The 22,406-nt window shown below is 36.5% G+C and overlaps 3 protein-coding genes across 4 annotated transcripts; 2 read left to right on the top strand and 1 right to left on the bottom strand.

Moving 5' to 3' along the window:
• The first annotated feature begins 386 nt into the window (after positions 1-386).
• Positions 387-6,084, top strand: LOC113644534. Its single transcript, XM_027149465.2, has 4 exons — positions 387-1,280; positions 2,264-2,387; positions 2,517-2,572; positions 2,829-6,084. Exons 1-4 carry the CDS (start codon positions 558-560, stop codon positions 2,964-2,966), a joined length of 1,041 nt encoding a protein of 346 aa, XP_027005266.1. The 5' UTR covers positions 387-557; the 3' UTR covers positions 2,967-6,084.
• Positions 6,085-6,200: 116 nt separating this feature from the next.
• Positions 6,201-14,336, bottom strand: LOC113644527 (armadillo like helical domain containing 4). Of its 2 annotated transcripts, none has more exons than XM_027149449.2 (8): positions 13,865-14,336; positions 12,017-13,099; positions 10,553-10,927; positions 10,238-10,324; positions 10,003-10,161; positions 8,362-8,393; positions 8,138-8,272; positions 6,201-8,032 (listed from the first exon to the last, which is right to left on the bottom strand). In XM_027149449.2, exons 2-8 carry the CDS (start codon positions 12,990-12,992, stop codon positions 7,961-7,963), a joined length of 1,836 nt encoding a protein of 611 aa, XP_027005250.2. In that variant the 5' UTR covers positions 12,993-13,099; positions 13,865-14,336; the 3' UTR covers positions 6,201-7,960. The 2 variants fall into 2 exon arrangements, with proteins under 2 accessions (XP_027005250.2, XP_027005249.2); XM_027149448.2 differs by having other exon boundaries at positions 10,238-10,384; positions 13,865-14,334.
• Positions 14,337-14,664: 328 nt separating this feature from the next.
• actr10 (actin related protein 10) lies at positions 14,665-22,049 on the top strand. The gene is made up of 13 exons (XM_027149457.2): positions 14,665-14,851; positions 15,636-15,708; positions 15,983-16,065; positions 16,197-16,305; positions 17,660-17,767; positions 18,109-18,176; positions 18,491-18,570; positions 18,806-18,841; positions 18,943-19,022; positions 19,181-19,254; positions 20,122-20,203; positions 21,040-21,241; positions 21,333-22,049. Exons 1-13 carry the CDS (start codon positions 14,775-14,777, stop codon positions 21,512-21,514), a joined length of 1,254 nt encoding a protein of 417 aa, XP_027005258.1. The 5' UTR covers positions 14,665-14,774; the 3' UTR covers positions 21,515-22,049.
• Positions 22,050-22,406: the final 357 nt, after the last annotated feature.

The following is a 22,406-nucleotide window of genomic DNA, read 5'->3' as shown; positions in this document are numbered from 1 at the left end:
CCTCTTGGCAGTCAACCGACTGAACAGCTTGAAAATGTTCACATTATAATTCTGTATATCTGATTTGGACAGACTTTATTCTTATTATGTTACAGTAGTACAGATTATGCATATATGTATAATATGTGTAATGTACTTGTCATGATCTTATCACTTTAGTCAGGGTTTTGTAACCTAATGTGGATTTTCTAATATCAGGCCATAATAAAGCAAATGCTGCTTAGCAAAAAAAAAAAATAAAAATAAAAAAAATTATGAGGCAACTTATATGAAGTCCCAAATACACCTGAATTCAGCCTAATGTGCAATTACTGTAAACATAATTTCCTTTTTTATGTGAAATATGTCGTCACGTTGTGTCGTGAAAATGCTTTGCAGCAATAATGACGATTCGAGCAACGCAGCGCTTTCCGGCAGTGAGGTAAACAACGCGGTGTAGACAGTGAGTGAGCCGGAGTTAACGTGAGGCTAAATATGAGCTGTCGTTTAATCAATGTCTTCTGTATGAAACTCGGTGAATACTGCTGCGTTTATTAGGGTTTGTAACGTGAACGCGGATGGCCGCGGTTCCATCTGGGCCTGGTAGCGGATCCCGGGCAGAGATGATTTCCTTCCCCGGGATTCGGCGCTCTGTCCCCGGGGAACTGGAGACCATCAGTGGAAAGCTGCAGGACTCGGGCGTGACAGATACAGGACAGACACCGGATGTGTGCGGATGTAAACTGGACCCGTTCTCACAACAGAACCAACATTGTGAAACGTTTGTGCGACAGATTAACGGCTACAGCTGTATCGGATTGTCAGGTTTTATCCACGATCACAAACAGGATGAGAGTTTAAATGAACTTCAATCCACCTCAGATCACTGTGACAGATCCAACAGTGACCCAAACACCAGCAACCCAGAGCACAAACTAGGTTTATCATCTTACCATGATGTAAACCAAAAGGTTGACAACAGTCAAACTCATGGAAATATAGGACGTGATCTTGGTATTAAAGTCACAAAATGTTACCTAAGGACTGATCAAGGACCTGCTGTAGCATATCAGACTGTTTGTGGTGCTGATGGACCAGTATTAGAGATGTGTAGGCTAAATCTGAACCGTTCACCACCAGCCACAGAAGAGACCCAAAGTCAGGATGTTGTGTATGTGCATTATGAATCTGAACTTCAGATGCCAGGCATAATGAGACTGATAACTAAGGATCTGTCCGAACCTTATTCCATATATACGTACCGGTACTTTATCCACAACTGGCCACAGCTTTGCTTTCTGGTATGTAGGTAAATTTATCTAAGCCGTATCTTTGATCTGGTTCAATGAGGTTGTACATGCTGACAAAACCTCAGTATGAAATGTTGCTGATTAAACTGCAAATAAATATTAATCTGTTTGTTGGACCAGTGGTGAAATGTTGGATGGACTTTTTGAATAGTTGCACGCAGGTGAATAGTTTTCATTTGGCAAACACCATGAATTATTGATGCACAAGCTGTATAAAAAAATTGCCTCTGTAAAATTGTAAAATTAATAGCATTTGTATCTATTGCATGGTTAATCCACTAAAACTGCAAAGCTTTGAGGACAGCAAGTGAAACCTAAGTCGTATCCCTGTGTGTTGAGAAGCTCTGGTAATGCTGAATGGGGGTTATATATAAGAAGTGTGCATATTTACATTTTACTGCTGGACCGCACACGGACACGGAGCACAAATAAGAGATTAAAAAAAAATCTAACAACAAATCAATCTGAAATTTTATCCTGCTTTCGGATCACATCTGTCTAGTAATGTGTTTCCACCATAAAAAAGCACTGTGACTGACCCCTAGGATGTTATTCCATGATACATGTTAATCTTGAAGCAATTTCAACAGTATTCAATAAAGCAGTGATTAGATCAAGACATCATTGTAAATGCTTAACTTTATTTATCCATAATTTTTGAATGGAATATTGGTGAAATAGAATATTATTTTCAACGTTATCTAATACGTGCTTGCAGACGAGAATGAGAATGCTAATGAATAAGAGTGCCGTGTTCATTTTTAGATAAATTGTCTTTTCTCTAGTCCCTGTAATAACTCATAGTTACAGCTCTGACTGCATGGTGTATAAAGAGGGCCTTTTGAAGAGTTTTAGACAAAGTTAAAAAAAAAATTCTGGCTCTTATCCTTTTTTTTTGAATATCTTACAAATTAGAGATTTTATCACTATATATAAAGTTAGTAATGATTGATTATAACTTATTTTTATTTCAGGCAATGGTACAGGAGGTCTGTGTGGGAGCAATTGTGTGTAAACTAGACATGCACAAGAAGATGTTTCGGCGTGGATACATTGCTATGCTTGCTGTGGACTCCGAATATCGTCGAAAAAACATTGGTGAGGATTTCTGTCCTTAAGTTAATGACCAGGCTTTGTTAGATGTGGACAGGAAATGCATTTATCATGACCTTGTACATACATGTTCTTGGCAAACCTTGCTCTAAACTGTGTTTTGATTTTTTTTAGGTACTAACCTTGTAAAGAAGGCCATCAATGCTATGGTGGAGGGAGCTTGTGATGAAGTGAGTTGCCACATACTATTTTACAAGTCAGACTTCTTAGATTATTGTACTGGACAAATAGTAAATTATAAGAATAAGAATAGTGATTATTTAAGCAGTGATTGTTGGTAGTTTATTTATGGATGAGTTAGCATGATATTTGAGAGCAAATGTAAACAAATGTAACTGTAACAAACCTTTGCTTATATAACAAATTTTATTTTGTATTTTTCTTTAATCATTGCCACATTGTGTTGTATGAATCTGTTTATTCCAGGTGGTTCTGGAGACAGAGATCACTAACAATTCTGCTCTGAAGCTGTATGAAAACTTGGGTTTTGTGAGGGACAAGCGGCTCTTCAGATATTATCTCAATGGTGTGGACGCTTTGCGGCTCAAACTGTGGCTACGCTAAGCTGTCTGAGCCTCTCTTTCTTCAGTATGCTCGATCAGAACACAGTTTTGACTGGGCACAATCATTAAAGGCTATTTTTGCTGTTTAAACAAAGTACAAAACTTGATATATCTCTGTGAGAATCAGGGATCACAAAGGAAAAAATCTCATGTGTAGCGTTTGAAGTACTCAGAGTTACTTGGTATAACTCTAAGCAGCGCTCTAGCAGATAAAAATCAGATTAGGCTGAAACAAATAACTGACACAAGACATTTTGTGTTTAACTCGAGGCTTCAATAAGACGCATTTTGTTTCCATTTTGTTTATTGTTACACAGTGGTTTGAAAAAGTACGTTTTTTTATGTAGTGTGGTGTGTTTTTGATTGCACTGAGGGGATGCTGTGAGCAGCGTGTGCAAGTAATGTGCTTACTGTTGAAGCTGATATGTGATTTCTACATGGGTGGAAGAGTTCCACTCTATATTAGTCCCAAAGCTGTCATTTCCCCATAAGCTTCTGTTGAATCATGCATCAAGTTTTAGATTTAATGAAAGATTTATTGAAATAAAAGAGCAAGTATACATTGTGTAAAAGACAGAATAAACACTTATCATGTACGGGAGCTCTTTAATGTGGTACTGATGCACATATTCACAAATTATCGTTAGTCATAATAACTGAGAGATTCAGGTTTCGGAAGGTTCCGTGTGAAATTCTACCTGTGTCAGCAGGAATATCCAAGTTTTAAATCCATGTCTTAAAAAAAACTTAGTCTGACCAACTACTAACTCACAAAACACCTTTTGTGTTGGTCATGCTGATAGAATAGAAGAAGAATATTTGAGAAATAGTTTATGAATGAATTCTGCTGTTGTTACATCATAGACAATTTATTTCATTTTAGAATGTAACATCAACAATTACAAAAAAAGTTTTCCTTTATTATGTCAAGTAATAAGTAAGATGGAAGATAGCAGATTTTCCGTGTTTTACACATTTTGCTTTGGAACTCATTTTGTCATTGGGAGTATGCTGCAACTAAAAGAAAAGAAAAACATTTACAAACCCCTGACACCAGAGACTCCTTACATAAAGGTCTCATAACAGAAATCTTCACTGTCTAAATGATTACAGTCTTTATGTCCTGTTATTGTTAAACATAGACTACAAGACGCGGTATCTAATAAAAGTCCCTGTGAATTAGTTAGTACTGCAGAAGAGACTATAAGTTATTAGAACGAGTATAAACACGTGATTTGAATTACATCAGATTCAAGCATCAGATTCAAGCAATCAAAAGATAAATAGAATATTTTACTGTTTAATGTGAAGTATAAGGAAAACAAGACAGAGTACGTAAGTAACAAAAATGGTCAGAAACTGGGAGAATGTGGTATGTGTGGTAAAATTATTATTTTGTAACAGCCTTAACATACTTTTGCATCCTTTGAATAATTTTTTACACAATAATTCTGTCCAATGTTATCCATGATGAGCGAGCATTTTTTCTGTTCATGTTGCTTTACACTCTGGATTGTTGCCTTGTTTTATGTTTAATGCTTTGTATCTGTTTGTTGAGAAATATTTAAAATACAGTATATAAACAATATAATTAATATTATTTCATAACCAGAAATTATGAAAGATGCAAACCGTACACAATGCTTTCATATATATATTAGGTGTTTGCTTCAGGAGGTGGTGTCTAGATCGGATAGAAGAGAGTAAACAACTGGAATATTTAATGTATGTGGAAAATGAGAGCAGCTGAAAAGTTTACTGGATATTTCACATTTTAGAGCCCTTGTTGAACTAAATTGAAATAAAATTTGTTTTAACTTTTACAGCATCTGTGAGAAAATGTAATTTTATTACGGTAGCTTCATGTTGCCTAGCTTTTGAATTAAAGAAAATAGGTTTCTACAATTATTTTATAATTGAAAGTGAGATGTCAGAAAGTATGTTGCACTTTTGTGATCCACAGGCAGAGTGCAGCACTAGAGCAAAAGCACAACTTCCACAGAGAGCCTTCAGTCGAAACAGAAGAAGACCCAGACAATCTCTCTTCTCCTACTTCAGTTAGCTGAGCACAGCAGACAATAACAGTCTGATAAGTTCCCCACATCCAGCAGTTTTTTGGATGGCTAAAGTCATGGGCAGATTAGAGAAAAACTCTAAAGCCAAATATTATTAATAAAAGACGGAACACAGCAGATAACTACAGTTATGGAATGTAACTGTTATCTGTCAGATTTTCAGTATGCTAAATCTACGTGAAGTGTTAAAAAAAGTAAATACATGATCTGGTTAAGCATAGAGCCAGTTTCTCTGGTGTTTCTCCATGGCTGTATTAAGCTGTAGTTCATGCTTAACTGTAGTCACATGTAAAAATGTCCTCATTACTAAACACCTTTAACAAACTTTGCCAATAGCAACTGGTCAAATTTTATATTTATATTTCATATTAAGGCTTTCACACATGTCCAGTAAAATCAACACACTTAAAAGTTGTGGAAAAAATGAAGTAGCTGATCTAAGTACTAAACATGTTCTCTATTGCCTTTGTTTTAAGATACTGAAATGTTTTACTACGCTCAGTGAATATACGTTAAAAACCAGTCAAAATGACTAAACTTTCGGATACTCATAAAAAAAAAGTCGGGTAATCATAAAAAAATAACATTTCATGTCAACATTTGTTAAAGAAAAGTGCACAAAGTATGAATTTTGTTTATTACATTGTTTCTTATTATTTGCTGCAGGTGATTTTGAAGATCCGGACACATAAAAGCAACATGTGCTTGTTTTTCCTCACTCTGTTTAGTCTTATGTCTGTTGGTGCAAATTCTTTCAATTGTCATAACGAACTCATTATAGTTGCTGAACTACCTTAACAAAATGGATTAGTATTTAATTATTATATACAAATGTGTGATTTGTTATATATATTGGTTTTACTGGGTCCTTATCTTTCTGTGAAGCTGGGGTTTACACAACATCATGTTTTTACATCTACTTTTACATTTAGTTATTTCTAAATTCATCACAGTAACCTTGGACTTTTTTTTTTTTAACATATCCTGGTCTATTAATTGTTGTGGACAGCACAGAATGTCAAATAAAGTTAGATTTTTTTTCTCTGTGGTGTAATTTTGTGGACTAAATCTGGAGTTACAAGCCATTTTCTGTTTTCCTACATCACTAAGTCAACTCTACTTTGCAGAACTTGTGAAGAAAAAAGGGCCATAAATCAGCAGGAAATCAGTTATTTACTCTTAGGTCCTTTTAATTGTCATTATGACAACAGAAATAACACATAAACACATGTTTATAACAAAGTGCAATTTGTTAGATTGTCACGAAGGCATTGGAACAACATGTTAAATCTAAGAGCTGTTAACAATAATTAGCAGTAATACAGCAATAAACCTTGTACAGTACAATGTATACTTTATGCACAAACATGATCCATGTAATATATACAGTTGTATGCATTCATGGAGCTTGTGTTTATTTTCAGAAAGTGGGCTACAGTAAACATAGTGTACTCCATTAGTGAACAATAATACCTTTAGATTTCTGTCTGTTTTTTTTTATGAGGATCTGATGCTTGTGTTAGCAAAAACTTAGAAAACTATTCCCATTGCATAAGCAGCTGCATCAAATAAAAAGAATAATTTTCAATTTGTAAATGATAGTTTTCTTTTAAAGAGCTTTGCACATCAAAATGATTTGATCTATTCTAAATACAGTAGGCTTGTAGTCAGAATTTATAAATAGGAAAAAATCATTTACACAATTTTCTCATTACCTCAAAAAAAAAAGTCAATCATCCAGAACAGGCTTGTTGCGCAGCTTTACAAAAGTCAAATGTCCTTTTTTCTGTACTTTCAAAAGTTGACAGTAAAGATTTGCCAATATAGATTTATTCCTATTTTTCCTGTAACGGAGATTAAAATTTAAGATCATCACATGTCACACACCTTTGGCAAAATGCTGCAAGCTACAGTAATTACCTTTCGTTAAGTAGCTTTGCTAATTTAACTAGCTAATTTGATATTAACATTTCTTTTCTTAAAGAAACTGCAGTACTGATTAATATGTGTGGTTTAATGCATTCGCTTATAGCAACAGATTAAGGAGCATAATTCCTAATAATACAGTGAAGTTCTTGGAGAGTAGACAGACAATATGGACTTAGCCAGGTGCAAAATAACACAATGTCAAAATGGTTTCATTTTTTTGGAATGTACTGAATAGTCAGAATACCGAGCATTAATCCATTAATGGAAAAAAACAAGCACGATTACAGATTATTAAAAAATAAAGCAAGTTTCAAACCTCAAAAATTTTAAAGACTTTAACCTTGACTGAATCTACAAGGCAAATGTAGCTAAAGATTAGTTAAAGATTAGATTTACTGCTTTCTGTTTAGCAGTGAGCATGGATGTCTACATCAAGTACTTGCTTTAAAAGACATAGCTGGCTATGTAGAACCATCCAAATACTGTATAAACAGTTTCAGTATAAACAGAAGATACATATTATATCACGTTTGGGTCATATTGTTCACCAAAGCTGGATGCATGTAAAAACGATACTTGAGGACAGATGCCCATGATTGGCTGGTGACTGAAAGAGGAAAGAGAGTACGCCATCCCTCCTTTCCCATGACCAATTCTGTTTTTGTTTTTTTTAATCTCCTCATGGTATGACCAAAGCTTTTCTGTTACACCACTTGGGAGCTCTCCAAGAATGTCTTAGCTTTTCTGATTAAATCTTCTGTCCAAACTAACATTTTATTTATTTGCACCGATATTAAACCATAGAAATTTGCTGATGTTTGAGTGCCATTAAGCACAGTAAAATGCACCTTAATGTACATTTAAATAATTAGTATGAGACCAACTTCACAAAATGAAGTTTTTTCCAAATATCTGTTGTTAGGACATGTAATACTGTGAGATGGCTAAAGCATTAAATGATCATGAGGACGGACATTTTGTATCGAGTGTTTTAAAATTCATCTTCAGAGCTATCAGCTAGTAGCATTGCTTGGTCTGGCCCACTTCTGATTTCTGTAGGTTGCTGTAGTCAACAAAAACAAAATAGCAATCAGAAGTGCACATGTACCATACACACATTTCGTAATTTATGCATGAGTCACAAAGAAGCTTTTTCTGTCTGGTTTACCTTTCTCCTCTGTTGCTTCAGGCTGTTCTTCCTCTTACGATGGATCATCCGGATGCCATAAAGAGCTCCAACAATAAGTAGTGCCCCAGCTATACCGATCCCCACAGGTGCCAACATCCCGGAAACATAGCCAGCCTTAAAGAAACAGTATTACTTTCCACATTGAGCAGTGAAAAACTAACACTAGATGATTAACATTCATCTTTTTTTTTTAAATCACCTACCTTTTCTCGTATCAGCTTAACCCAGCTGCGTACTGCAAGAAAGCAAACAATTGTTAGCGCGAAAAAAGGCTACGTTTTTTATTTGAACTAAAACTTCATCTAAATCTGAGTTCAGAGTCACTTAAAGGCATTATGTGTCAGCATGATCCTACTGCATGTGGTTTACAAGCAATTGTACTGTACATTGTATTGTGTGTAGATGAAGCATTTTTTAGGAGAGAAGATCTTCATTTGAATCATTATTGAGTATGCACTCTACAAGAATATGCAAACTTGGTTAGAATTCTAGAAAATAATGACTAAACTTATAATCCCAGTTAAATAATTCATGACTCTTCATCTAATTTAGGGACAAAATCATTTTCTTTGCTCTTTGTTATTTTAGTCTTACATAGGAAGGAAGAACGCACACTTTCACAACAACACAGTTTATTTGATGCTTGAGATTATTAGATGGCATCTTAAAGCCACATCAGTAACCATGCTTTTTTTTTTGAAGGGCTGTCTAAAATGTTTTACAAGCAACCCACCAAATGCAACACCATCTTAAACTGTATTTGAACTTGATTGAAAATCTTTACAGTAGGATCAAGAAGAGCTTATTGAGGAGTGTGGATCATTTTGAAACCTGTGTTTTGCAAAAATATCAAATAAAATCTATCTTGACAGCATATCCAGATTTTATGTCTAAATATCTGGCTTCACATGTGCTGTTTAGTTATTACCATTTTTAGGAAGGACAACAATAAATGTCAATTTATTTATCAAACATAGGAATAGAGAACTCACTGTGAGCAGTTCATATTCATCAGGGTCCCTATCCATAAAGATGCTAAGAATGATCTCAGAGAGCTCCTAATTTAGCTTAAACATTTCTAACAAGAAAAATATTTCTAACATTTATCTTGTAGAGGAGGCAGGGCTGAACCCATTGCTAGGTATAACATATTCTTTTGAAGACTGATTAGTTGTCCAATAAAAAATTGATAAAAAAAAATTGCAGCACTTTTAAATATGGTCTATTATAAGCCTTCACTTTGCCTCTATGTTAAGATAGTTGAGGCTATATCGTGTAGGGATTACGTTCGTGACCGATCATATTAGAGATGTAACTGTATGTAAATGTATTGGAAGTGTAAATGTAAACATCTCCTACACAGCACAGAAATGTCATAGCAACAAATTATATATATTATATATTTCTGCGCTGTGTCTGAGATGTTATCTCTAATATGACTGGTCACACAACTAATCCCTACATGACCTAATCATATATGATATTGTACGCAACACATTTCTTATGCCTCTTAAAAGTCATTCTCACAACTCCTAACACTTTTTAACCTAAGCTCTTTTAAGGGTTTTTACTAAGGGTTTTTATCTTTACTAAGATCTTCTCTTTCATTTTTAGGGGAAACGCCCACATTTTTTAAGAATTTTCGTAGAATTACGTCACTAAGAGCAACTCTTTGCAATAAAAATCTGTATGAATATGGGCCCTGCCCTGTAGTCCTGTTCATTGCTTTATAAAAGGAAAATATATTTATTAATCAAATTCATATCCCTTTTTTCCAGATGATCAGAATCTACCACACAACACACAGTTCTATTCACAGTCCATAAGTGTAGATACAGACTCACTGAGGCCTTGGTTCCTCTGACCCCAGACTGGAGGAGGAGGGATGAGGTTGTAAGGAGGACGTGTAGGAGAATGCGCAGGAACCTCAGTCAGCTCTTCTTCACTCTCCTCTTCATCTTCCTCAGATTCATCTGCATATTCATCCTCTTCATCCTCATTCTCTGGATAATTAAGGGAAGACAATATGAGTAACAAAATAAGCTTTATTTGTGAGAGAGCATATCTGTAAGAACAAACCTTGAGATTCCAGTTCCTCCAGCCCGGACACTGGCTTCAGCAATGCAGAATGAGTCAACTTCATGCCTGCAACCTGCTGTGTGGTGGCTGACACAGGAGAAGGTAACAAACGAAGTACATCCACAGACGTTAGGAGGACATCTGGATCTGAAAGAACATGTCACTTTTTTCAATGACTTTAACCTCTTGTTCTTCTTTGATTTTGGTTATGGTTGATGGCTATTATATATCATGAATCGGTAATACCTTTTATGCATCACATTAAATGTATACTATACATACAAGACATACTAGACAGCATTTATGCACTCTCACTCTGTAGCCTCTCTGTCCTTTCACTACGATCCACGTCTGCTTCAGAGAAAGGCCCGCTGATTGGCATGTGAGATGACGACACAGTATCCGAGTTCTCGGCACCTGACATCTGCCATGGTGAAGGCCAATCCGAAGGCCCTGGAAAAGACTGACGAGGACTGTGGTCTGTATCCATGGAGAGTGTTTGCTCTTGCTCTGACTCCCTGACCATCCCTGTTGCGGGCACCATGGCGACAGACAGCTCAGATGCCAATGCTGAACTACTGGATGGTGTGACATCATCAAGTGGCTCAAAGATCAAAGGGAGGTCTTCAGAAGACATGGTCGCCTCTGTGCCCACTTCCTGTAACAAGGGCAAGACGCTCGCTTCTTCGACTGTTTCAAGAAAGGAGAAACAAATAAGATGCATTTTAAGACCTTTTTTAAAATACTTTCCTGATGTTGACGATGACTCAAATAAAAGCAATCTCCCATGTAGCATTTAAAAATAGGTTGTCAAATAGCATTGTTGCCTCACAGTTGCAGGGAACTCGGTACGATCTTGAATTCTGTTTCCTCAAAAAAAGGCACAAAATGACTTAGCAAATTGATTTAGAAATTGACTTAGAAATTGAATGTAAATTAACTTAAAATTTATTTCTTACACTGGTAAATCATTTTGATATGTTCTAGAGCCAAATAAACTAAACAAAATTATCTGAGCATCAAATAAGACTATTTAAATTAAAATTTTGAAAGATGTCTATAAAATAGTTTTAATACTTTTTTATATTTGGTACAGCAATCTTATAATAGAAAATTCTTGATAAAATTGACTCTATCCATGATGGCTAATTGCGAAGACATAAATTTGAAGCACTATCTGTTTAGTGTGGCTATTATAAAATGGCCAATTAGTACAGATATTAAGTAGGCATATCTTCAGCACTGAACTTTTATTTTGAAACTTCAAATAAAAATATTTTCTTGTGAGTACTCACTTATCAAATTTTTTATATATATAATTAATTTTTACAAAATTAATATATATATTTTTTTTTTATGTGCACAGCCATTCCAAATATAGCAGCAGCATGTCCATCATTAGTTGTTCCCCGGTTTTATAGCCACTCTTTTTATTTAAATTTTGAATGATAAAAATAGAAAGTAATTAGGCTGCCTCCATTTTCCCACTGTGGTTCAAAGTAGAGCAAGTAAAACTTCTGCCTGCTACTCATAATCAAAGTCTATCTTTTTCACTCTCTGCACCTCTTTCATTCCTCCTCTGGTAACAACAAAACCTTACAAATGACTGCTGAAAATACAAGTAATGCAGGTGCTGTATATTCACTGGAACAATACGTTAGGAGCAGAAAATATAAAAAGCATTTTTGTTGTTCAACATGAAAAAAAACATAGAAACACACAAATTTATTCAAAATAGTAAATAATGTGATGATAACAATTATCACATAAAGTGCATACCTCCTTGTAACTGAACTGGTTCTGTCCAGGTGTCTCCAAGCTCAGCCAGTCTGGAACTGAGGGTCAGTAATCCAGGTACCAATACTTTATCTTGCTTCGTAGCTGTAAAGAAGTTTACCTCTGCTACACTCTTTTTGTCCTGTGTAGATCCTCCAGTCTGTCCATCATAACTGTGTGAAGTGGTTGGAGTTGTAACAGCTGGGTTGATGTTCCTGGGAGACTGGCTTACAGAGGCATGGGCAAAGAATGGGGGTTCAGTTGAAATTCCTCTCGAACTTTTTAGTTCATCAAATTTTTTTTTGTTTGTCTTTATATCCCATCTCCCCTCATGTTTTGTAAGAGGCTGTTCAGTCCCCTTATCTTCTCCTATATCACTGTAAGGTAAGCTGATGTAGTCACCTCGTGTCGGTGCAGGTCTGTCTGTCCTCAGCTGTATTGGCAATATAAATGGCCCTACTTTCCGCTCAGAATAATTCTCTGGAGATGCTGGCGGCTCCTTCTCTGTATTTTCATTTTCAGGTCCCACTGTAGAGTCCATGAGAGAAAGGGATTCATGTGGAGTTGTAGGTAAAATCTTCAGATTCTTTTCCTCTGCTGAACTCTCGTAAGTAGGCTCAGTGCTTTCTTCATGGTACTGTGTGTAAGATTTAGTGCTTTTCTGAAACATCTCTATCTTGTGTCCCAGGATGGCATCTGTAACTGCAATATTCATCTCTTCATGCTTTGCACTAGAAAAGACATCTGCTGTTCCTTTAGGTTCTTGTACAAAAGGGGATGATCCCAGGGGTATAGAAGAAACTAAGCACATTTTGTCATCATGATGGCTCACTGGATGTTCACTGGTATCTCTTGATTGTTGCTCTCTTCTTTCACAACGTCTTTCCTGTAGCAAGGAGGTGGTCCTTAATGGGGCAGCCCAAGTGGAGAAACATGCCACAACCAACAAGAGAATTTGAAGTAGTACACAGTGCGACATTCTTAACTGACTGTCGAGTATGTAAATTTTGTGGCTTGAGAAGACGAAGATTAAGGGAATCCTAAGGGGTTCCTAAGGATTGATATTTGGACACATCCAGAACTCACCTAGGAAAGAAATAGTGAAAATGTTTACCTTTCACTTCACCATATCATCGACATTGATTAGAGCTAGATGTGAAGTAGAACCTACAGAAAAGGCACTGAAGGAAAAAAAAAATTATGTTTAACACCCCATTTTGACAAATAACAAATAAAAAATCTTTATCTCTTCTCTGCAAAAATACACACACCTCCCCTGCAGAACCTGACACAGCACCACTGCTGCACTCCTCCACTCACAAAACCCCTAAAAATAGCACTGTTCATTCTCCACGACAAAGCGCCCTATTGCAGGCTGCACAAATCAATGTGCAGACCATTGTTAATGATGAATTATTGTAACATATTTTATTTCAGCAAGTGTGAACCTGAAAGCCAGTAAATAAATACTCTATTGTTATTTGTGTGTGTGTGTGTGTGGGGGGGTGTTATGGAAATTACAATCACTGGTGTTTAATGCCTTTTTTCCTTCTCTTTATTGTTCACATACAATTATAAAGACTGTACCTATAGCTCTGATTCTCATCTATGCGCAGTATAAAGGCAAATTACCAAGTGCAAATAAAAAGACATATCACTCACAATCTGGGTGACATATTTGTAAACACAGACATTTGTGTTTCCTACGCCATGAGCAAGCATACCTATGTTATTGATGATTATAATAATACTATTATTATATTATTATAATATTATTATGGATTATTCAGCAAAGCTTCTTTTATTTTTAGTGTCATGATGTAGAAGCATATACAAATCACTGATTCTTACCTGGTGTGTTAAAGTCAGCCTGTGGACCTCATTCTGTAGAGGTATAGAAACACCCTGGATCCAGATTGTGGATGTTGTTATGGTTTATAAGCTCCGGATGCCATAACGAGGAAAATCCCCCAAAAGCATGTTTGAATCCTGTTTAAATCTTTCCTTAACAAAAAGGTTCCCAAAATCTTTCTTTTTTACTAAGACAACACCCAGTTGTTTGTATCCAGGATCATCTTCTCCATCTACAACTGTGTGTGTGTTTTTTGTTTTTTTAATTCAATCTAATTATTCCACTGATTTTTGGGATGTATTTCTATTAATCAGTTCATAGACATACATCCCATAGATAGTACAATGTACAATATGTTTATTTTTTCATGCAGCTTTCTGAACAATTCTATGTTGACACGTTGAAACAATTTTATATAAACCATCATTGTGGCATCAGATATCGCTGGTCTACATCAGCACCAAGCAGCCTTGGTGACGATAAAACGTTCATTATATCTGATCTCGGATCAGCTTCTTCACTAATCTTACCGATATTATTAACTAACAAACGACGTTCAGCTGGTCTCAGATCAGCAGAAACAGCGCATGTTGTGTTGCACCGTTACTGCTGACCCAAATATTGCCTTTCGACAAATAAAAATAAAAACGATAGGAGAAAATGTAACAATTTACAAGCAGACATATTGGCGAAATGTTATATAATGCATCTTGTGTCATTAAGTAAAGTAATTCATTTTTATTTGTAGGAATTAAAAAAAATAGTGTTGTTTATTTTAATTAGGCAAATGCTAGGTCTGCTAAGTGAAGGACCTTTCCCCCGCCCTGTAAATGCATCAGGAGCTAGCTTGTAGCTTGTGTTGTTCTGACTGTAAATACTGTTGTTATAAATCCACTCGGTTAATTAAAAATGCCCTTGTTTGAGGTTTTGGGGAGCGGAGGAGAGAAAACAGCTGTTGTTATTGATTTAGGAGCTGCATATACAAAGTAAGTGCTAACGTTGCTAAGGATCGTTAGCAACGCTAGCTAACGAGAGTTAGCTTCATTTGTGGTGAAGTAAAATGCGGAACAGAAGCTTTATCTTATAACTCTAAGTTTATGGTTGCTTTTTGTCTTTATTGTTGTGTGAACACGAGGAATGGCTATAGATCCTGGTGCAGGATGTTGCATGACATCAAGAGAAGCAGAAAACTTCATGATGTGATGTTTCTTAAAACTAATCAACCTAATTAAAGAACTAATGAACCTGCTTCAGGCGTAAAATAATCCGTGTGTTATTAAATGGTCACTGGTGGGACGGTGATACAGTGGAAACTTACTGCTCGGCTAATGGGCCTGTTTACAACTTGAAAAATGACAATAATAACATTTTATAGGCTGGGAAACCTCAAGACAGCGTTTTGTCCACTTTACAATTTCTCTGCAATATAATTCTATAGAATTTAATAAACGATATGAAGGGTGAATCCTGCAACAGAACATTATAGTTTTATAAAAATAAAAAAAAATAAAAACCTGAAAAAAACCCACCTGAAGAAGGCAGTATTTGACAATGAGCAGACTTACTAATCACTTTACCAGACTTTTATTGTTTACACATTCATTTGTAAATGTTAATACTTAAAACTTTTTCCCCTGACTGTTGCATTTCAGATTTTGCCTTTTAATTCAATGCCTTTTTAATCCAAGTGATCAGATGTTTGCACCTCTATATTTTCACCACTTAAGCAGTACTTTTTATATAAATAAACACATGTCTGTTTGTTTAAAGATGTGGCTTTGCTGGTGAGAATGGGCCTAGGTTTATTATTCCTAGTGAAATCCTGCGCCCTGGACTTCAGCAGGTGAGCCGGATATCTACCATTAAATACACTTGATGGGGCTGTTACTAAATAATAATAAAAAAAAACTATAGAAATTGCTTTTTTTTTTTTTTTTTTTTGGATTGCATATGAACTTGGATTTCAACCTTAATTGAGAATCATTCATAAAGTTGAAAAATCTGTATTGCCCAGCTCTAGGCTACAGAGAGAATGTCAAAAAAGTAGATTGTGTGTTAGTTGTGGCATAATTTATATTTTTTAAGTGAATATGGATATTATGTCTCTTTCCTTCCAGCCTATTAAGGTGGTACAGTACAACATAAACACAGAGGAGCTGTACACCAACCTGAAAGAGTTCATTCACACATTGTATTTTAGGTAAGGGATAAACATCACATTTTCATTCATGCTTTTCCATACCCGGGCTCACATCAGCACATAACATCTTGTGTATGTCTCTTGATACGATCATCATTATGTGATTTGAACTGTGACTGCTGTGTTTGTAGGCATCTGCTTGTGAATCCACGTGACAGAAGAGTGGTCATCATCGAGTCTATACTCTGCCCTTCACACTTCAGAGAAACACTATCACGGGTCTTTTTTAAACACTTTGAGGTAACAGACTCATTAACATGAAACAGTATTAATCAAGTTAACATCACTGGAAAACCTTACATGGATCTCACACTCTTAAACTGATCTTTTTTTTTAATCACTTGGATCTTGCTGTGTCAGATATCATGTTGCATGGATTTCAATGACTGATAGAATATGCCACTTTTTAAGCTAGTGTGATGTATGCGTTTGTATTGTCACTAAGCTGGCTGTGAGGGGGATGAACACAAACACACCAGAAGTCAGAAGTCGTGAACTTAAGTGCATTTTTATTAATCATGCAATTCAGTGGAGCAGTCTTTGTGTGTGAAGTCTCAAGGCGCAGCGAGAAGAGGGGGAAAATTAGTTGTGGTTTGGTATCCTCGGTGCAATGCGGGCTTCAGTGGGTGAGGAGCAGTGACAAGGCAAGACCCAGGAGGTGGGTGGTTCACAGCAAGGTGTTGGGCTACCAATCGGAAGCTTGTGAGTTCAATTCATCTGTCCACCGAGCTGGTACTGCTGGGCCCCTGAGCATGGCCCTTGACCCTCAACTGCACAGTTGTAAAAAAAATTAAATAAAATGTAAGTCGCTCTGGATAAGGGCCACATTAGTTCACATGTGACTTGGCCCTTACCATATCTCTGTCCTCTTCTCTGGGATGGTGAAGAGGTTGTAGCACTGCTCTGATTGGCTATAGTACTGAGAGGAGCGAGAAAATGCCACCGTAAGGCGTCAGTTCAGGCCTTGCCTCACAGTATGAAACCCCATTTTGTGTGTAAAAAAAATAAAATGAGCTGTCTTTTTTCCCCATCACTCTATTTACAGTTATTTTTGTTGTTGTTTATGGAGGTGGTGGTTAGAAAACCCAACGAATGTACAATTTAAAAAAAAAATAGAACTCGTTAAAGCAGGCTTCCATGGTGAATCACATCATGGCTTTGAATGGCAGCAAAGTATTTCACAATACTAAACCTAAAAATGATTGAGGCAGAGCCAATAAACTAGACATGTTTTGCTGAAGTCTGCTTGTCAGACCAGAGACCAGCTACGGGGCTAGAAACATTCGGTCCGAAAAGGGGGTTTTCACAGACTTTTATAGATGAAACAATTTATTTACCCTCTCTGGTTTAATTATTGAACTGGCTTGTTTAAAAAAGCTTGAATTAAGCAGTAAGTGTTGTCTTTATTCAGTCTTGTTTGTTAATTATCTAGATCTTTGGAATCAAGGATTTTGTTTTCTACCTTGTACCAGATTTTCCTGCACTAAGCCTTTTCTACTGTTGTAAAGCAGAATCACTTCGGCTTACTATAATGTTTAAAACAGTGTTTAAATGATTCTCCTCTGTTGTAACATGTGCCTTTCTTCCCATCTAGGTGCCATCAGTACTGTTTGCTCCCAGCCATCTAATGTCCATCATGACTTTAGGTGTCAACTCTGCTCTTGTGATGGACTGTGGATATACAGAAACATTGGTTTTGCCTGTATCCTTTCAGCATGTGTTAAACGATTATTTTCGAGAACTGACTATTAAACTTTTCAGCTGTGCAAATTTCATCCACAGTTCATATATCATACAGGAAGCCTGTTTAGACAGTTTGGAACAAATGCCTGCAGACCCACTTGAGTCCTCAGTGGCAAATGCTGAGGTCCCAAGTCCTGCAAATGCTTTTTGGTAAAAGAAAACTTTCAAAGCCCTGAGAAGGAGACTACCAAGTGGCCTGGATTTTTTCTACACTGCATTAGATATGGTTCAGGAGTGGTTTGAAAAGATTACTCCTTTTATTTATACATACAAGTTTGGATTTTCCTGATCATTTACTAGGTTTATGAAGGAATTCCCATTCTGTCTGCATGGGAGGCCTTGCCAATGGGTGGGAAAGCCATTCATACGTAAGTCAGATGATCTCACTGGTGAAAAGATCTTTTGTTTTATATGTAAAAGCTTTTAAATATGAGGTTTTAAAATGGACACAGTGAGTTGTAACATGATCATGTAAAATGTGGAATTTGACACACATTAAGGGTGTTAACACTTTTATATACAGTATATTGACGTGGCAGAATTGACACAGAGAATGTGATAGTTAGGAACTATAGCATATAAAAATCCAGATTTCAGGTAGTATTAACCAGTGATCTCTTGGTGGGACCTGGTATGTCTGTGTGTATCTGAGCATTAATGTGCTTTTCTCATCACTGTATAGGGAGTTGGCAAGTCTGCTGACAGAACAGTGCACAGTGGATACAGACTTAAGCACAGGCCAAAGTTTACCAGCCACCATGGGTAAAGTTTTGCTACTGTACATATACTGCTGCATAAGTTTACAGCTCGTCTTTAAAGCCTTTACTTTATCTACTTGCTAATTGCACTTTGGTAGGATGACCAAAACAGCAGAAACATTTGCCCCTTCAGATTTTTCTAATTAATCAGACCAAATCCAGCCATTTACAAATCCTCATCAGGTCTATTGGAATAGGGCAGGATCTTTATTCTGATATTTGTATTGTCTTTGCTCTAGGCACCATACCAGAAGAAGTTGTAGAGGATGTTAAAGGTAAGCTCCAAAACAGCAATAAATCAGTAAAAGATGGAGATTATGGCACCTGTAAAATTGAATGTGTTTAATTTTTGTGTCCTGTCCATTTCTGTAATTAGTTAGGACATGCTTTGTCAGTGACTTGCAGAGAGGCCTAAAAATCCAGGAGGCCAAGTTCAACATGGATGGAACTGCAGAGGTTTTATGACTTATCTTTACTGTTTAGTTGAATGTTGCTTCAGAACATCACACTGGTCATTTTTATCGTTATCTGTACTGTGTGCTGCTTAAGCTGATGCAAGAAGTGTGTAAGAAACACTGAATTAGTTCTGAGCAGCACATTTTTTCTGTCTATAGAGACCTGCTCCTCCACCAGATGCTGATTATCCCTTGGATGGAAGGAAGATCCTTCACATTAAGGGATCTATCAGGTAAGCCTGCAAAAACCTTTACCAAAACATGGATTCTTGTTTTACTTTTATTCGTTTGACTGGTGCACGTACAAATCCATTTTAATGATATTATACTGCGACTTTGAGTTTAAAGCTGTAGTGCATAGGAATTTTAGTAAAAATGAAAAGAGAGAGTGTGACTGTGAGAGACAGATAAAAAACAGTTATGAGTACAAGTATTACTTTATTACAAGAGGAAAAAGGATTAGGGTCTTTTGGCATTATTTTCTCTTGTCAAACTGTTAAAAAATGTATAATTAATAATTAAGTGAATCAGAGATGTTGACCAAATTTGCTGAGGAGAATGAAATGAAAATCATGGAAATTGTCAGGGGTTCCTAAACTTTTGCATACGATTGTAGTATTGTTTTTACATGTTTTTGTACCTTAAACTCTCATATCAGGAGAGAGTAAGTGATTTGAGTCTTTCTGTACAACAGTTTTGTGTCTTGAAATGTTAGTGAAGATTATAGTTAATGTTTTTAACATTATCCGGTTCAAGCTAAACTTTTTTTGACTGGATGGAGCACAAAATCTCCAGAATATAATAAGGCTTTTCTCTTCACACCAAGGACTAGCCAGCTAACTGTAGTTAAGACATGCTTTTATTGAGAGGTTTCTCTTTCATTTGGTACTCAAGATGTAGGAGGACAATCACACTGATGCGCACAGTAGTTATTCCCTTACTATAACACTTCATAAGCAGCACATTCTTGAGTTTCTTTCCAAACTGAGTACTAACATACTAAATATTACCACACTATACCATTGATGTCATTATACAAATGGGGCAGACATAATTAGGTTAAAATGACCTGAACGATACATTTTTTTCTCTCCTTCTAGAGACTCGGTTGCTGAGATTTTGTTTGAACAAGATAATGAAGAAAAATCTGTTGCCTCACTAGTGCTCGACACTCTTGTTAAGGTAAAAAAACACAAAACAAAATATCACAATCTGCACTAATCTCCACTCTGTGTTTCAGTTTCATCATCTCAAATCTGTGTTTCAACATCTCAAATTACATTGCACTATTTATTAATCCACAAAGTTTTAGAATATTATTGTCTGTATTCTACTGGTTGTAGCCTCAGACGGAATACATGTGTATGAACGAGAGGGAGAGAAGTAGAACAGTGAGGTTACCGGGGGCTGAGGTCAAGAGTTTAAGTATTCAGAGTTCAGTGTGACAGGGAGTGTAGAAAAGAGGTGAAGAGGAGAGTGCAGGTGGGTTGGAGTGGGTGTAGAAAAGTGTTGTGTGACAGAAGAGTGTCAGCGAGAATCAAAGGAAAAGTGTAGAAGACCGTAGTGAGACCAGGTTTGCTGTATGGGTTAAAGACTGTAGCAGTGAGGAAACGACGAGGCAGAGATGAGGAGGGTGATGTTCTCTTTAGGTGACAAGGATGGACAGGATTATGAACAAGCACATCAGAGGGACAGCTCAGGTTGGCTGTTTTGGGCACAAGGTCAGAGAGGTTAGATTGAGATGGTTTGGACATGTACAGAGGAGGGAGATGGTTATATTGGTAGAATAATGTTGGAGATGGAGCTGCCAGGTAAGAGGTCAAGAGCAAGGCCAATGAGGAGATATATGGATGTGTTAAAAGAGGACATGAAGTTCGAGAGTAGAGGATGCCAAGGATAGAGAGGTGGAAAGAGATGAATCGCTGTGGCGACCCCTAACAGGAAAAGCCCAAAGCAGAAGATGATTCTACAGGTTCTAACCAAAAGACTCTTGTACCTGTTTGCTTATTCCTCATCAGTGCCCCATCGACACACGTAAGGTTCTGTCTGAGAACTTGATGGTAATTGGAGGAACAGCCATGCTGCCTGGCTTCCTTCATCGACTCTTGGCTGAAATCCGCTTAATGGCAGAAAAACCCAAATACCGTGACGCTCTCGCCACCAAGAGCTTTCGCATTCACAGTCCACCGGCCAAACCAAACTGCACTGCCTGGCTCGGAGGTAAGAAAGATGATCATTAGACTTGTAACCTCTAAACAATGCATAGGCATTTATAATCATCTTTGTATACTTTTCTCTATTACCTATGCAGGGGCTATATTCGGAGCATTGCAGGACATCCTGGGTAGTCGGTCTGTGTCCAGAGACTACTATAGTCAGACAGGCCGCATTCCTGACTGGTGTAATCTCAGCACTCCTCCATTGGAGTCACTGTATGACATTGGAAAGACAGGCCCACCACTCATGAAGAGAGCATTCTCCACAGAAAAATAATCCACTCAGTATGATATGTAACATAAAGCATCACATCATCAAAAACCTATTACCCAGACTTAATGTTTATTAAAAGCAATTATGTATTCTGGTTGTCTGTGATTTTTGTGTGTAGCTGTTCACAAAAAGATGACCACTAGGTGGCAGTTCAACAATTCACTTAAAGGCAGATGTATTAATACTGCATTTTTCCTATGTGTCTTTTGTAAGCATAAGAAGTTTGTGCTATTTCAAAAGATACATAGCTGAAAAAACTAAACACTCTTTGAGCTGTTTTGAGCTTTCTAACTTACCACTTTGGTGGAGGAAATTCCACTGCTTTTTGCGTAGGTTATTGCAAAAATTGCAACGTTATAAAAAATATTTGGGCTATTTTGTTTTTCTTGTCTCCCATTCTGTACATTTATATTTGTGTTGTATTTTCAGTGCTTTTAAAAAGAACCTTACTTGTATTTAATTTATTTGCTCATTGTTGTTGAGAATGCTGTTAAAAATACATGGTGACATGTGTACTAAATAAATGCTATAAAATGAATATTTTGGTTTTTTCCTTAAAAAAGTATGTTAATGTCATAAGAGGTGTATATATTAGAAGTCTTTTATTTGTTTTCAGTTCCAGCTCTGGCAATATTTCTGTTGGTAGACACACAGTAGCACTTTGTGTAAGCTATAATAAACTATACAATTGATGTACTTCTTCACGTGAAGGGACAAGTAATCTAACGAACTCCAGTCAGACACCTCAATTTTTGTTTAATTTTTGAAAGAATCATAAATTTTTGTTAATGCTCAATAATGTGTGTGTCTGAAGCAACGTTCAGATGATGGGGACATTGGATGACAAAGAGAAGACCTGCTGGAAGAGTTTTGTGAAGCCATTAGTCCACGCGTA

Source organism: Tachysurus fulvidraco, chromosome 16, assembly GCF_022655615.1.
Source record: "Tachysurus fulvidraco isolate hzauxx_2018 chromosome 16, HZAU_PFXX_2.0, whole genome shotgun sequence".
In the NCBI taxonomy this organism is placed as follows: domain Eukaryota; kingdom Metazoa; phylum Chordata; class Actinopteri; order Siluriformes; family Bagridae; genus Tachysurus; species Tachysurus fulvidraco.
Note: the sequence above shows the minus strand (reverse complement) of the source record. Positions and strands in the feature narration are given on the sequence as shown.